The sequence below is a fragment of the Cervus elaphus genome, chromosome 21, assembly GCF_910594005.1.
Source record: "Cervus elaphus chromosome 21, mCerEla1.1, whole genome shotgun sequence".
Lineage (NCBI taxonomy): Eukaryota > Metazoa > Chordata > Mammalia > Artiodactyla > Cervidae > Cervus > Cervus elaphus.
In genome coordinates, this window is record NC_057835.1 from 38,124,417 (window position 1) to 38,139,359 (window position 14,943).

At 37.3% G+C, this 14,943-nt stretch overlaps 1 protein-coding gene across 11 annotated transcripts in view; it reads right to left on the minus strand.

Moving 5' to 3' along the window:
• The window catches only part of EYA1 (EYA transcriptional coactivator and phosphatase 1), a 181,010-nt gene that overhangs the window by 124,388 nt on the left and 41,679 nt on the right, over positions 1 to 14,943 (minus strand). For 5 of the 11 annotated variants that reach the window (XM_043880350.1, XM_043880348.1, XM_043880349.1 and 2 more), the window contains 3 exons: positions 14,010 to 14,079; positions 13,539 to 13,684; positions 9,579 to 9,716 (listed from right to left, as the gene is read on the minus strand). In XM_043880350.1, coding sequence (XP_043736285.1) covers positions 9,579 to 9,716; positions 13,539 to 13,684; positions 14,010 to 14,079 — 354 coding nt within the window. Of the gene's footprint in view, positions 1 to 9,578; positions 9,717 to 13,538; positions 13,685 to 14,009; positions 14,080 to 14,943 lie in introns of those variants that run through there. The other 6 variants (XM_043880359.1, XM_043880357.1, XM_043880353.1 and 3 more) reach the window with 5 other exon arrangements.

A 14,943-nucleotide genomic window follows, 5' to 3' on the forward strand; every position in this document is an offset into this window, starting at 1 on the left:
TCGTCAACCGTAACAAACAAGAAACAGTCCTGCTAGGAGACCCTGTGTGGCCACCCGGTTCTATAGATGCAAAGCAATTATAGTTTAAAACTAAACTGATCCCACCAAATCTTTATTAATAAATCCTAAGTACTTTTTCATAATTAAAAACCCAGTCTATGTTGATTTATAACATGATTTAAAATGATAAATCAACATTTTGTGTGTGATTTAACCTAGAGAACACTGCCTAGCTATAACTTCAAAAAAGTTCCAAAAAAAAAAAAAAGGTAACATGTAGGTCAAAGGTCTACTTCACAGAGAACAAGGACTCGCATTAAAAACCAGAATCCTAGCCAACATAAGAATGCTGGAACCTGCAGGGGCCTGTCTGTACTTCCCATGTTTTAGAGCATTTTCTAGCACTTACTCAGCAAGCAGGATGCTATTTGTCCCCCGTGTATTTTCACAGAAGTCCATTTGCTTTTCTTCCCTGGCCTCTTTGCCATGGGCTATGTCCATCATCAGGCGCGATCTATGTGGCAGAAGTCAGCGCAGCTCCCTGGGGAAAGGCCTCTGACGGCCAGATGGGCTACTTTTTAAAACCAAAGTTTTCTCCTTTTCTTATAAGAAGGATTTTAAAGGACCAAGCCAAAGACTATTCCTTTTTATCTCAGTAATAATTTTTCTATGTCAAAGATAATTTTTAACAAACGTCATAAAGGTGGCAAAGCCTTAATATTTACCTTTATTGATCTATTTCTCTATATTTTAATAAAAACCAGTTCATACAGACAAGAATGTGGATACTGATAACTAATTACTGCTATTACTGACTTCAAAAGATTTCCGTACAATTTCCAACATTTGTCACTTGAAATAACATAAGATGCCAAAATAAGTAAAACCAAATATTACTGCTAAAAAATCAACTTAAGCAAGAAAAAAAAAATCTGCAATGCAAAAATTTCCACAAATTCAAATATAAATGTGAGCAGACTGGTGAAGCAATTAAGAGAAATGGTGAATAATCAGGGTGAGCTGAAATGGCAATTCTCCAATTATAACTTTCTTCTGTCACTTTATGCCAGAAAGTGCAAATCTCAAATGCTTTATCAGAGCAGATTATTAAAAAGATTTAGTAAATATTTCCTTAAAACTGTATATTTGCAAGCTAGGAAAAATATCATTTCTGTAGGTAATGGAAAAACTTTAATAGTATATTTTGCTAAGCCATTTTGAATTTCTAAAAACCTAATAAACTGAAAGACTTCAGCTATACATTCAAAAAACTACAGACAGACAGACCAAAGGAAATCAGGGTGGTTGCCCTTATTAGATTATTATTGGATGGTTCCCACTTGATAACAAGCCCTAGAGCAAGTAAGCTTCAGAGAACTATGGAATTGTCACCCTTCCATGTCCCATTAACAAACCTTTGTCCTTATTTATGGCCCTTCTACACTGGGTGGGCCTCCAATCTCTTTAACAGAACAAACAACATTATACACTGAATAGAAAGAGGGAGTTAGAATGTGCGGTTCTTTTCTCCTCTAAGAGACAGCAATAAAGCCTAAAAGAAAATAAACAAAGTAGGGTTTCGTGCATGTACATCTGTGTAGTCCCTCTCATCTACCTAGGCAAATCCTGACACCTTCTTGCTACAGAATGACAGAATGTCCCCCACCTCACTGCTATTCTGGGGCAATAAAGCACTCAGAAAGGCATTCTACACAACCACTGCAATTCTCCAACACCTCCATCCACTCCTCCTACGACTATGAACACAAGGGAGGACTGCTTTGAACACACCACGATAATAAACTAATCAAGGATTTTACAATGGGTAAATTCCAAATTCATTTCCCCAAACGAACAGAATTAGAGTCTTTATGAATCTTAACTTCTAACTGCCATTGTGACAGAGGCCTTTCCATGACCAGCAAAACATTCGTGTATTTCAGACATACTACCAGATAAAACAAAAATACAAGATGGTCAACCCCTGCAAATGGAGATCAATGGAACTAAGTTATTATGGAAAGCTGGGTTTGCTCAAAGCTGAAGCTTAACCAGTTAAGAGGCCAGACTTAGTCTGAATTGCTTTTAGTGTGAAAATTGTTTGCATTTTCCTTACCTCAAACAGATTGCTAAACAAAATGTCATTTTCGTCCTATGACTCAGCCTCAAAATTATTATTTTTGTCTGTGTCGCATAGTATGTGGGATCTTAGTTCCCTGAGCAGGGACTGAACCTGTGCCCCTTGCAGTGGAAGCACAGAATCAACCACTGGACCACCAGGGAAGTCCCTCGGCCTCACAATTATGAACACTCTCTTGTCTTCGGTGGCTGATGGTACTCTTTAAGTCTATAGTGTATAGGATGTGGGGGTAAATGAATGAACGGGAATGATAACAATGGGTCAAGAACTTGTGGTTTTAAAAATACTATAACTAAAAGCTTGATTTCAAATCAGATGCCTCTTTTATACAAAAGGAGAATAAAGTTTGCTTTTGATAAACTGGGCAGATATTCCGTGAAACAGGTTGGTGAATCAAAGGCTAAAGTTGTTTCTCCTAAACGGTTTCTCTGCTCTTAGTACATGTAAGCATGTGTGTGTATACACACACGCACCGTCCCCCCAGACATAAACACAAACTTGCACCCTCCTCTTCATTCTTGTTGTCAGTGTCCTTTGATTGGCAGCATTGAAAACACTGTCTATGGGATCTGCGCAGTTGACCCAGGGGTCTCCAGACTCCCTTTGTCAGTCTACACTCCCTCATTCAGTTCGCTCATTTGCATGTTTGTCAATGGCATGTGAAGAAAAATCTCATACCATCCAAAACTTCTTCCAGAAACAGAGACTGACCCTGGGGAGCAGGAAGATATCAAAAAGTAACAGTAAGTATATTTCACCTCTGCAGTTGTCGATGAACAGAAACACTTTGTCCTTCTCTGTTAAACTGAAATTTCTAATCTTTCACTGGATGCGCAAAAGAGATCCAATGAAAGCAGAGAGAGAATTTTCCAGACTCTCACAGCAAAGGTAAAAGCAATCAGATTTTCAAGTCCCTGAGGTTTTACTCCATGGGCTTTTACTGTTAGTGCATCTTAAGCAAAAATCCAAGCCTTTTTGGCTTAAAACAGCAGGTACTGGATTCACAGAAGCCTGCCATAGACAGAAGTGTTGAGCATTGGAGCTGGAAGGATTCAGAAGGTTCACCTGGACAAAATGAGGGCACCAAGGCTAGCCTAGTTCACAGGGCCAGACAGGGCCAAAATGCCCACAAATTCCCAAATAAATCTTTTCCTTAAGTTCCATGAAAAAAAAAAAAGAGTGCTCAGAAATGAACTGTCTAAAAAAATTTTTTTTCTAGAGCTTCGTGAGCTGGTATTTTTGACTATATAGTGGGCTATGTGACGCAGTATGTCTCAGCTATAAAAAGAGCAAATCCACCCTTCAGAAAATAAATGCTACATTTCTTTTTTTTTTTTTTGGTAGTTTTCTATAGGTGCTCTCAGCACCTATAGGACAGCACCTCCCCTATAGGTGCTGTCATGCAATTGAATAGAGACATGGCAGGGTCTGACCGTTCTAAACCATTCTCGAACATTTTGACGTATTCATCACCATTTTCAGGTTCTTATACTTTAAAGCCATTGTTCAAGGTTATTGTAAGGACTAAATGAGACAATATATGTAAAATAATTAGAAAATTCCTGGGCCTATGACAGGTGCACAATAAACTGTAGCTGTTATTTTGTGTCATGGGCTGGAGAGTTTTCTACCTTGATAGAGCATAGCTTATCACGTTCCCATAGTCCTCCCTAATTGTGGCTTCCAAACTAAATAATGTGGTGTTTTAAGTGACTTTCACTCCATTTTCCCCACCAATTCCTCTCAAAGTTGCACTGTGACTGCAGGGATTTCTGGGGCATAAGGACTCAGTTTTTACTTCTTTCGTTCCCACTCCTGTGTGCTAAGTCGCTCAATCGTATCTGACTCTTTGCGATCCTATGGACTGCAGCCTTCCAGGCTCCTCTGTCCATGGGATTTCCCAAGCGAAGACACTGGAGTGGGTTGTTATTTCTTTCTCCAGGGGATCTTCCCGACCCAGGGATCGAACCTGGGGTCTCTTACATCTCCTGCATTGGCAGGCAAGTTCTTTACCACTGGCACCACCTGGGAAGCTCAGTTCATTTCTTTGTCCAGGACCCTTCTGTGTTACCCATGGCTCCTGCTCTCCAGCACCCACCTCCACTGTTGCCAACACAGCCTTTCCTCTCTTCTTGTTCTTTCTTCATGTTCTTGGCTGCTTTCTCTTGTTTCTTCTACATTTTTGTACCATGTACACAAAGCCTGACCTTTGCTGACAGTGATTTTCCTTCCTTGCCAACACATTAGTTAGATCCGGCTCTTTTCTAGCTATGATTATTTATTTGATTACTGGGTTCGTGGAACAATCTGTGCTGGATATATATATTAAATATATCAAATTTATATATTTAATATATCAAATTTATATATTTATTTCATATATATATATATATATTTTTTTTTTCCTCTTGGGAAATGCAAGAGAAGGAGAATTTGGCAGTGCTTCCTAATCTGGAACTATTACATGATGACGATGATAATGATAATAATCACCACCACCACATCACTATCACAATGAACACAGCTAAGTGAAACTAAGCATTTAAATGCTTACTAGTGCTAGATGTTGGTCAGAGTGATAAGTCATGTCTGACTCGCAATCCCATGGGCTATAGCCCACTAGGCTCCTCTGTCCTTGGTATTTCCCAGGCAAGAATACTGGAGTGGGTTGCCATTTCCTTCTCCAGGGAATCTTCCCAACCCAAGGATCCAACCAGCATCTCCTGCATTGCAGGTGGGTTCTTTACCACTGAGCCACCAGAGAAGCCCATACATGGATAACCTCCATGAAATCTCACAATACTACATCGGGTGTGTGTGTGCACTCAGTTACTCAGTCGTGTCCAACTCTGCAATCCTGCCAGGTTCCTCCATGGGATTCTCCAGGCAAGAATACTGCAGTGAGTTTCCATTTCCTCCTCCAGGGTATTTTCCTGACCCTAGGACTGAACCTGCACCTCCTGAATTGGCAGGCAGATTCTTTATCACTGAACCACCTGGGAGCCCACTACTGTGGGAACAGACAATATTCAAGAGACTCCAAAAATGGAGTCATGAAGTTGAGCCCCACGCTGAAGTCCCACCAATAGCAAGGGCAGGCTGTTCAACAGGCAGCTTGACTCCAGTACCTACACTGTTTGCCAGAAAGCAAGATTATATCTTTAGTCCAACCTTCTAAATCTGACAGAACCAAAGAGGTGATCATCATAAATTTCCTGAAGTTAATTAGCACAACACCCTAAAGCATATATGCCACCACTGAGTTAGTTCAAGTCATCTTGGTTACTAAAGTATTTCTTCTAATATTGTGAAATCCTAATATGGAATCTTAGCAACTAAATCTCTGAACAATTCATCATATTTTATATTTTAAAGGTCAAAAGATCTTGGAGGAAAAGCTAGGTAAAATACCAATACTCCCAAATCACTAAAATATGTATACTGTCATCCAGGATTCTAAGAATTTTTAACAGCTGTAAGAGTGATATGAACAAAAATCACTGTTATCCATTAAGGATAATAGAATCTGGAGAATTTTAAAAATAATTTTAGACACTATAGAAAGTTTTATATTGAAAAGCAGTATTGAAAAGACAAAGGTCAACAGACTCCCATGACTGGACATATAATATTACTTCATCCATTTCATTTTTTTTTATAATGCACTTAATGTTTAAGAAATTCATATTAATCAGAGTTTAATTATTTATCCAAATGTGACTATAAGTAGCCTACAGAATATCATGTATCATTATCCATCATCATTTTGGCAAGTTTCAAGTTAACTGCATGGTATTCTCTGGCTTGATGTGTGAAAATCATATTTTTAGATTACTCTAAAAATGAACGAAGTGCCATTATACAAACATTCATATGAAATAAAATTTTAGTGAAAATGGGTTCTAAAATCCCACTGGAAAGGCCATTCAACCAGGGTATACCTAAAAACAAAAAGTTTTAATGCAACATCCCAGATGCAATGAAATCTATGACTAGAGAGCAATGCTACATTTACTATATTTGATTCTACAAATGTCCTTATTTCTGCTTTAAAATGAAGACTCTTTTCCTCCTCCAAATTAACTTTCTTTTCTTCTTCATTACCATTCTTCTCTATACTCTAAAGCTATACGTACATCTGATAGCTAGCTAGTTCTCTCAGGAATTTTCTGCCACATAAGCTTTTGATCTGAGAGGAAAGGAAGGAGGGGACATTATATATATACATACCTATGGCTAATTCATGTTGATGTATGGCAGAAACCATCACAATATTGTAAAATAATTATCCTCTAACTTTAAAAGATCTTGAATTTCTGCAATATGGCCACTTGATAATACAGTTATTGAAATAAACTTGAATAAATGAAAAATGAGTTGTATCTCCAATATCAGGACATATGCAAAACTAAAAAGCAAAAGATTATAAATGCCTTAAAAAAGAACTCTCAAGTGCCATCTTTCTTGAATTCTCCAAGATACAACCCTGTTTTTACTTCTAATCCTTCTCAGCCTAACAATTTAGCAAAATATAATAGTTACATATGACTAAAATAATGAGGTGAAAAAAGAAAAGACAGAGTACATGTCTGATTTCTTAATGTTAGTGTTTCATTTCACCAACAGAATAAGGTTTACTATGACATACCATAAACATTTCTAAACACTTATTCACAATTTCTGTACTCAATGCATTGTGGATGGCAGCCAAGGGGCTGGCTGCACGTGGGCTCAAGCCCAGGAATCACACATGTAGCTATCTCTCTTCTCTGGAGGGCACTTCACCTATTTCATTTGGACTCTTAGGATCCACTTCTCCTTAAAGAGACCTGGATGCCCAGGGTAGAATGGGACCCATCACAGCACCCAACTTTTTCCCCCAAATCTCCCAAGACTCCGTAATTGCATAGTTCATTTATCTGGTTTGTCTCCTTTCTCACTACTTCACACAAATGAACCTTACAGACTTTGCTCACCTTATGAATCATTTCACTATTAAAGCCTAAGATGGTTCAATTCTTCAGTGAAGTCTCATCACTTTCTGTTCTTTTTATCCCTTTACTCAACTGACGTTTAGCATGTACATAACCATAGTTCTTTTCCAAGGCAGCTTTCAAGTTTTGCAATCAGGCACAAAAGTAGTAACCTTCTAACAATAAACATCATCCATTGTAAGATAGTTTTAAACTTTGTAGCCATCAAGTATTTCAAAACTTTATAATTCAGCCCTTTTTATACCAAAGGCAAAACAAATATGAAAGGATTAATGGATCTGGTCCCATAAAATTTTAGCTTCCCCATGCAGGGTAAAAAGCTCTTTAAAATGATAAACTGGAAATGTATCTATAAAACATTATAAAATATAGAAATTTATGTTTTATAGAAACCATTATAAAATATAAAAATATTTTATAGAAAAATATCTATAAAACATTACCAAAGTTTAAGAAATGTAAGTATAAGAAATAATAAGAAAAGATGAACATCGCCATGATAGAAAAGAAAAAATGGTTTATCAGCTCAATTTTCTAAAAATGCACATGAAAATAACAATAAAATCTCAGACCTTCCAAAATGACAAATTTTTAAAAGTTAAATATTTAATGTGTTCACTCTAATTCACAGCTCTTCCTTGTGTAAAAACATTACAAATCCCTAAAAGTGTTTAAAACAGTTTACCTAGCCACACTTAAATTTACTCAAAGGTAATAATTAAGGATGCACATGAGACCTTCGTAGAATCACTCTAGATGTCTAATAATGGATTAGATAAGATATACCTGTGAAACCATGCAGCCATTAAAATGCTATAGAATGTGTTGATATGAAAAGATATTTATATTTGTTATTAAAAAGAGCAGGTTGCTAAGTGTCTTCAAACATATGAATGGATAAAGATGTGATGTGTATGTACACGTACACACACACAGTGGAATACTACTCAGCCATAAAAAGGAATGAAATTTTGCCACTTGTAGCAACATGGATGGACTTGAAAGGCATTATGACAAGTGAAAAAAGTCAGACAGAGGAGGACAAATACTGTATGAAAAATTATGTGCCAAGTTGAAAGGAGGCCTACCCCTATCTCGTCCATTCCCCTTTTTCTCTCCCCACTGGTAACCACTAGCTTGTTCTCTGTATCTGTGACAGAGAAGCCTGGCAGACCACAGCCCATAGAGTCACACAGAGTCGGACTCAACTGAAGCAACTTAGTACACACACATGCACAAGTATGTATACAGAGTAGATGTACAACACAGGGAATATAGCCTGCATTTTGTAGCAACTATAAATGAAATACAACCTTTAAAAAGGTTAATCATTATGTTGTACACCTATAATTTATATAATATTATATATCAACTACACTTCAATAAAGAAAAGCAAATAAATTTTTAAAACATAAATATTTAATTCTACTATAGATGTGCTCAATCGCTCAGTCATGTCTGACTCTTTGCAACCTCATGGCCTGTAGCCCACTAGTCTCCTCTGTCTGTGGGATTTCCCAGGCAAAAATCCTGGAGTAAGTTGCTATTTTCTCCTCCAGGGACTCTTCCTGACCCAGGAATTGAACTTGTGTCTCCTGCACTGGCAGACAGATTCTTTACCACTGTGCCACCTGGGAAGCAATCTGACTATAGTTTGGCACTATTGAAAGGATATGATTTATTGAACTAATTAGTAGTAAAAAAAAAAAAAAAATATATGTATATATATATATAAGGAGAATGTTTAAATTATGCAAGAACAAATTTCAAGTACTTTACAGACACATTTGCATGACAATAACCTGCCAATTACAGTAATGCCTACTCTTGAAACAGTTTGACAATGTAAACTTTCAGCTGTCATTCTTATGACATGACATGCACTTAACATTATGTTTTGTCTACAGTTTCAAAATCAGAACCCAGGAATGGGTCCTTGGAAGCAATATCTTGAAGATGCATTGAATATGGCTGTCAATTTGATCTCCTGGTCTTTGACAGATCATTTAGTCAACATTTATCACAGTTCCATTTCCAGAAATGTGATAATGAGGAAAACAGCCCCTTGCAAAAAACTGAAAGGCCACAAGTGCCAGTTTTTAGGATAGTCCACATTAGGATGTTACATCATTGACTTGTGCTTTTTTCCATTCCTTTTTTCACTGATAGAAGCAAAGGCAGAAAACTTCAATGTCACAAAAAATGGTAGAGCTTTTTGAAAAAGAATGTTAGTGATCATCCTGTCTAACCCCGGGATGTTAAAAATAAGGAAATTAAGGCTCGGAGAATAGGTGTGTAAAGAGCCAAATGAGAACCCGGTATCTTGTCTCCAAGCCTAGTACACTTAGCATCATCCACAAGTTATACAGAATACCAGGGTCCACTTTAGAATCTAATTATCCTGTAGGGTTAATGAAAGGAGCGATGTCAGTATATATACAGACCTTGCATCTGGTAGCTGTACGGTGCCTGTCCAGGTTGAGGGGTCCCAAAGCTTGTGCCATAGCTGAGAAATCCTGTCTGCCCAGGTGACTGAGATTGTGACAATCCACCTTCAGTCTTGATGCCTGCCCACAATGCACCTAAATCAGTTAGTGATAGCTTATCTATCTGTTCATTTTCAACAGCTGGTGAGTATACAAAAACCTCCCACAGCTATCCAGTCACAAACTCTTCCCAGTATTATCTCAATAGCCAAGGCCAAACATGCTTAGGGTGAAATACCCTTAACTCTATCTTCAATTAAAAACACAAAAAACAGGATTATGACGGATTGGAATGCCTGTCTCCACTGTTCTTTTTTGTTGTTTTCCTGAATTCCATTTTTTATAAAATTTAACTCCAGTGATTAGCTGTTACAAAATTTAGCTTCTGTAATTAATTGTGTTGTTTTCACAAGAGTTTAAGATCATCTTTACAGTCCAGAAATGGTCATAATTAAAATGAACTATATAGTTCTAAACATTGTCACATTAATGTCAAAATCAAATTTTTTTTCTAAAAAGTGATTAAGAGTCTCTAACTTCATAGCATTTAAAAAGTTTTTTCTTTACTCTTTCTACCACAATGCTGATTTTAGTACATAATTTATTCTGAGGTCAGAGGTAGCAATACTGGACATAGAACTAAGCAACACAGGAGGAAATCTTTCCCCAGGTATCCACAAAGTAAACACAAGGAAAGCAGAATAGTAAAGAATTCAGTCCTACAGAACAGCATGAAGGAAACCAATGGTTCCCTTATTGCCCCTTGTAGTTTCAAGTATTTATTCAAATATAATTTTTTAAGTGTAACCTAAAGTACACCTTTTTATGTATTTTTAAAAGTACACTTTTTAAAAATCACATAATATAAAAATAAAGTATTTGTGCCCCCAAATACTTCCCAAAGTACTAGGCTGACATCCTAATTTCACGACTTGGGTTTGGCAGTATCGTTGCACAAGGCTTAGCCTTGGATCATAATTAAAGACAGTCATGAAAGTTAACAACTGTCTTTAATTCCCACAGAGGGAGGGGAGGAAAATGTCTGCCAAGGGAATTCACATTTTGGAATAATTTTACTTTGCACTTAAGATAAATAATATCTTTGAGATCTAGAATACACAGTAGTCTCACTGTTTATTTCCATTTTAGGGGAATTTCATCAGTAGAATGAATTTAGGTAACTTTCCTAAGGCAGTGGAAGAATCTGACTCTTGGCTGAGAGAGCTTACTCTAATTTCTGAAGTATCTCTAAACAACCTCATAATGGCCTTGCATTGCAGTCTTAACACAACCTTAGCATTTTAAAAAATGTCACTTTCCCTGCAAAGGCAATCCCAAACCAATGAATAAGCCACACTTATAAATGGTCCCTGGAAAAACAGCTGCCCCAGACAGGTGGTTTGATGGCTCCAGAAACTCACTTCCTTTTCATAGGGTCACAATAGGGATTTTCTCCTCTCTCTGATGCTACACTGTTGTACTTTCGGTCTTCACCTGTGCCAGCTCTGTTTTCAGACTGGAGGCTCAGAATGGGAATCTTTGTGGTAAGAACAGATAAAGAAAAGCAGGAAGAGGTAGAAAATGCCCATAGCCACACACATCTCCATGGCTTCTAGCTAGAAGCTGGCAAACTCATCCGACTGGTTGACTCCATGCAGATCCAGTGAAGAATGGCATGACCCCTTCTTCCCCACGGACCCACTGCTCTTACTGTGAAAACATTTGCCTATCTTTTCTCACTGGGTCTAATTAAAAAGTCAGGGGATACACGTCCTTAGAGATAGTCAGAATTCTAAGACCATCAGAATCTTAACTATCAGTTTAAGGTTAAAACCCATAAATTTAAATTATGTGCTTTTCTTCCAGGAGCAAACAATGAAAAGAAAGCTGCCATATTTTTCCATGCACTGGCCCAAGAAAAACAGAATGGCAGGCCAGAAGCACTAGGGCATCTCCTTGCCCTCAAGGCATAAAAAGAGAAGAAGGGGGGCGTGGATCAGGAAAGCGCTAAGGATTGAGAATTATTCATTCCCAGATTTATAAGCATGGAAGGCTCTGGGATCAAGTCCTTCACACTTAAGCCTTACTCTCAGCACTTTCCCAATCCACACCTACCACATGAAAATCCCCATTCTCACTTTACTAGTTGGGAGTATAACCTTAGAACGTCTGCTCATCTCACCCTACTGGACCAACTATTTCAGACAACAGAGACATCTGTTGATGGTTTAAAACTAGAGGAGTCCTTACCCAGAAACTAGCAAAGGGCCCAACCATGACTGAATGGGGAGGAGCAAAAAAAAGAGAAAAACCAAGAGAGGTGTGTGAGTAACACCCAAAGCAGTACCAGGAAAGGTACCTTCTCCTGGCATCATTGATACATCTATAGTACCTGAATACTGTTTGCCCTAGAATATACATTTATATTTCAAGTCATCAGCTTGTAAATAAATTTTGAGAATATAAATTAATACTGTTTGCCCTAGAATATACATTTATATTTCAAATCATCAGCTTATAAATAAATTTTGAGAATATAAATTGGGGGATTGCCTTAATTCACATTATAGAATTTGAAGTCACACAATTCAAATCATGGGACCCTTTTCCTCTGTCAGCACAAGAACAGTTTAAAAGTAAATTACAGATAATTTGATCTATATTTAACATCATTTTGAGAAACTCAGTGAAGTCATGGAAATGAAAGATAATTCTAAGAAGTCCATTTGATAGCTGTTTTTAAGTCTAGTTGAAAAACACTTCACTGGATCACATTCAGTTGTGATCTTTTAAAAATAAAACTATAAAAGCTGAAGTAATACATAATTTAGATTTTCATTTCTATAAAATGTATATATGGGAAATTTGCCTGGGGTAAAGACAGGACAAAAAAAAACAAAGATAATTTACCTTCTAATGATCAGTGAAATACCTAAAGAAGAACATTATTTGTTTCAACATATTGAGAAAAGATTATGAAGCAACAACAGCAGCAGAAGCAAAATTAGAATATTGATCACAAAATAATCCACTAGTCTTTTCTTTCAGTCATTGCTTCCAAAATTTCATGTATTTTTTTTTTCTGGATCACTAGGTTTTATTTATTTTGTAATCAAATGCCAATAATTCATAGTTTTATATTCCAACATGTTGCAATTTAAGATTACAGCTACCATTCCATGGAAAAGAAGGTATTTTTGGAATCCGAAGATTTTTAAGAATTAAACTCTGAAGTTTGGCTGGCTTTATTTTTAATTTACAGGTATTGACCCTGTTAACAATTGAGTTAAATTACACCAAGATAAAGATAATCCCCAGGTGAGAGGGAACAAATAAGGATGTGAGCTTTCAATGTTTCCTGATTGGGCTCTTTAAAGTGCAGCCCAAGCCACGATATAGATCACTTTTCCTAGTGGCTGATAACACTGACATGTGAGACGACTACTCTGACATGTGAGACGACTACTCCCATCAAGTTTAGAGCCAGGGTTTGTTGAATGTGGCTTGTACTTCGCTAATCATAGCTCAGCACCTGATAAATAGGAAATGAATCTTCACCCCCAAAAGACTTCATTCACAGAAGTTTTATCAGAAATATGCACCAGAATACTTTGGATTCCCGAACCAAGTGTTCAAACGGCAAATTAAGAACTGAGATATAAATGGGGAAAAAAAACAAAGAGCAAGAGAGCATACGAACCATGCTATCTATCTGCCACTTCTGACCTCAAGATAAGTAGCCACCCCTTCTTACAATGCTCATTAGAAACAATCATATTAGGAATTCAGACACAAAAGGTGATAACCCTTTCTCAAGTGACCAAGAGCTCCATCTCTATATACCACTCCTGTGACACTTTCACATGTACAAGTGTGCCCACTAGGCAACACCACCGCTAAAGCAAAGGGATTACTCACCATAGGAGGAGATTCCATAGGGCTGTCCCGGCTGTGGGTACGTGGCGTAGGCTGTAGCTTGTTGCATTCCTGTAGTAAACTGTGTTTGCCCATATGCAGCCATAGTTTGTGAGGAAGGGGTAGGAAGAATATGTGGGTATGGTCTGCTATTTGTCAGAAATGACAGAAAATAGAAAGCCCATGCATTAGATGGAAACATGCAAGGTAACTGATTAACAACCAAATCACAAATTCTAGTTAAAGACTGTTTCTTCATGTATAACCTTCAACTATCATAGACAAAGTACTGAAATATTTCAGTGTCCCGTCTAGGTGATGCTCCAAATAAATTTACTCAAGTATACTTAAGTCTCTATGAAACACACTTTAGTTTCACTTAAGCTGTAACATGTGGGCACCAGACCTGACTTGAAATAAGGTAAAAGACTACTCAGAAAAGTTATTTATTGATTAAGAGAAAATACATCTTACTTGGAAGGATAAATCTGTGGTGGGGAGAACTGGTGAGTTGGTCTTGGGCTGAAGCTGCTGCTCCCAATGGCTGGAAAAGAAAAATAATGCACAATCATGAAAGAAAAACACAAAATATGTTTTTGATAGCATTGATATAGTTTCAGCTCTGGGTAGACCACATGAAATCATAGACCTTTCTGACTTGGAGAAATAGCAATTTCCTAAGTCGACATAATAGGAAGTTAGACTATATTAAGGAACCTACAGACACGGATTAAGTGATTCTGATTTGACACCAACTCTTATAAAATATACTCACAATCTTCTTAAATACCAGTCAGTGATGACTTTCACAGTGGCAATACTTTAAGAGCACAGGGAGTTCTAGCTACTGTTTGGAACAAGACACTGAAAGGCAGGGGATGAACTGGAATTACAGGGCTAGGCAGGACCGGCAAGTCACCTGGCCTATTGTTTGGGCTCAAGGGGAAACACACCCGAGACCATGGTACCACGGAACACAGTCCAGTCTCTCAAGGGAGTAGAAATAGGACAGATTCTCATTTTCCTGCGCTGATTCAGCAATTTTTTAAAATAAAAATGCATTTCTGTATGAAATTTCTCAAGCTGCAAACTCAGCCTTTTATTTTCTTGCTTGGAGGTGGATGTTCCTGAGCCTTTCAGTGATATGTGCTCCACTTCAGTATCCACGTCACACAGTTGTTTTTTGTTTTTATCTTAAAGAGAGCATTTAAGCATTCAAGCAGAATTTCATTTCTTTTTAATCACAGACTTGACTCAGTAAGTCTCAGAAATGCACTAAACCCTCTTAGCAAATATTCTACACTCATTCTGAACTAAAGCAGCAAAAAGACATACTTTTTGCTAACACAAGACCTTAAAATGTTAATTCTTGATTTCTATTTATGTACATAACTATCTACATGCATTT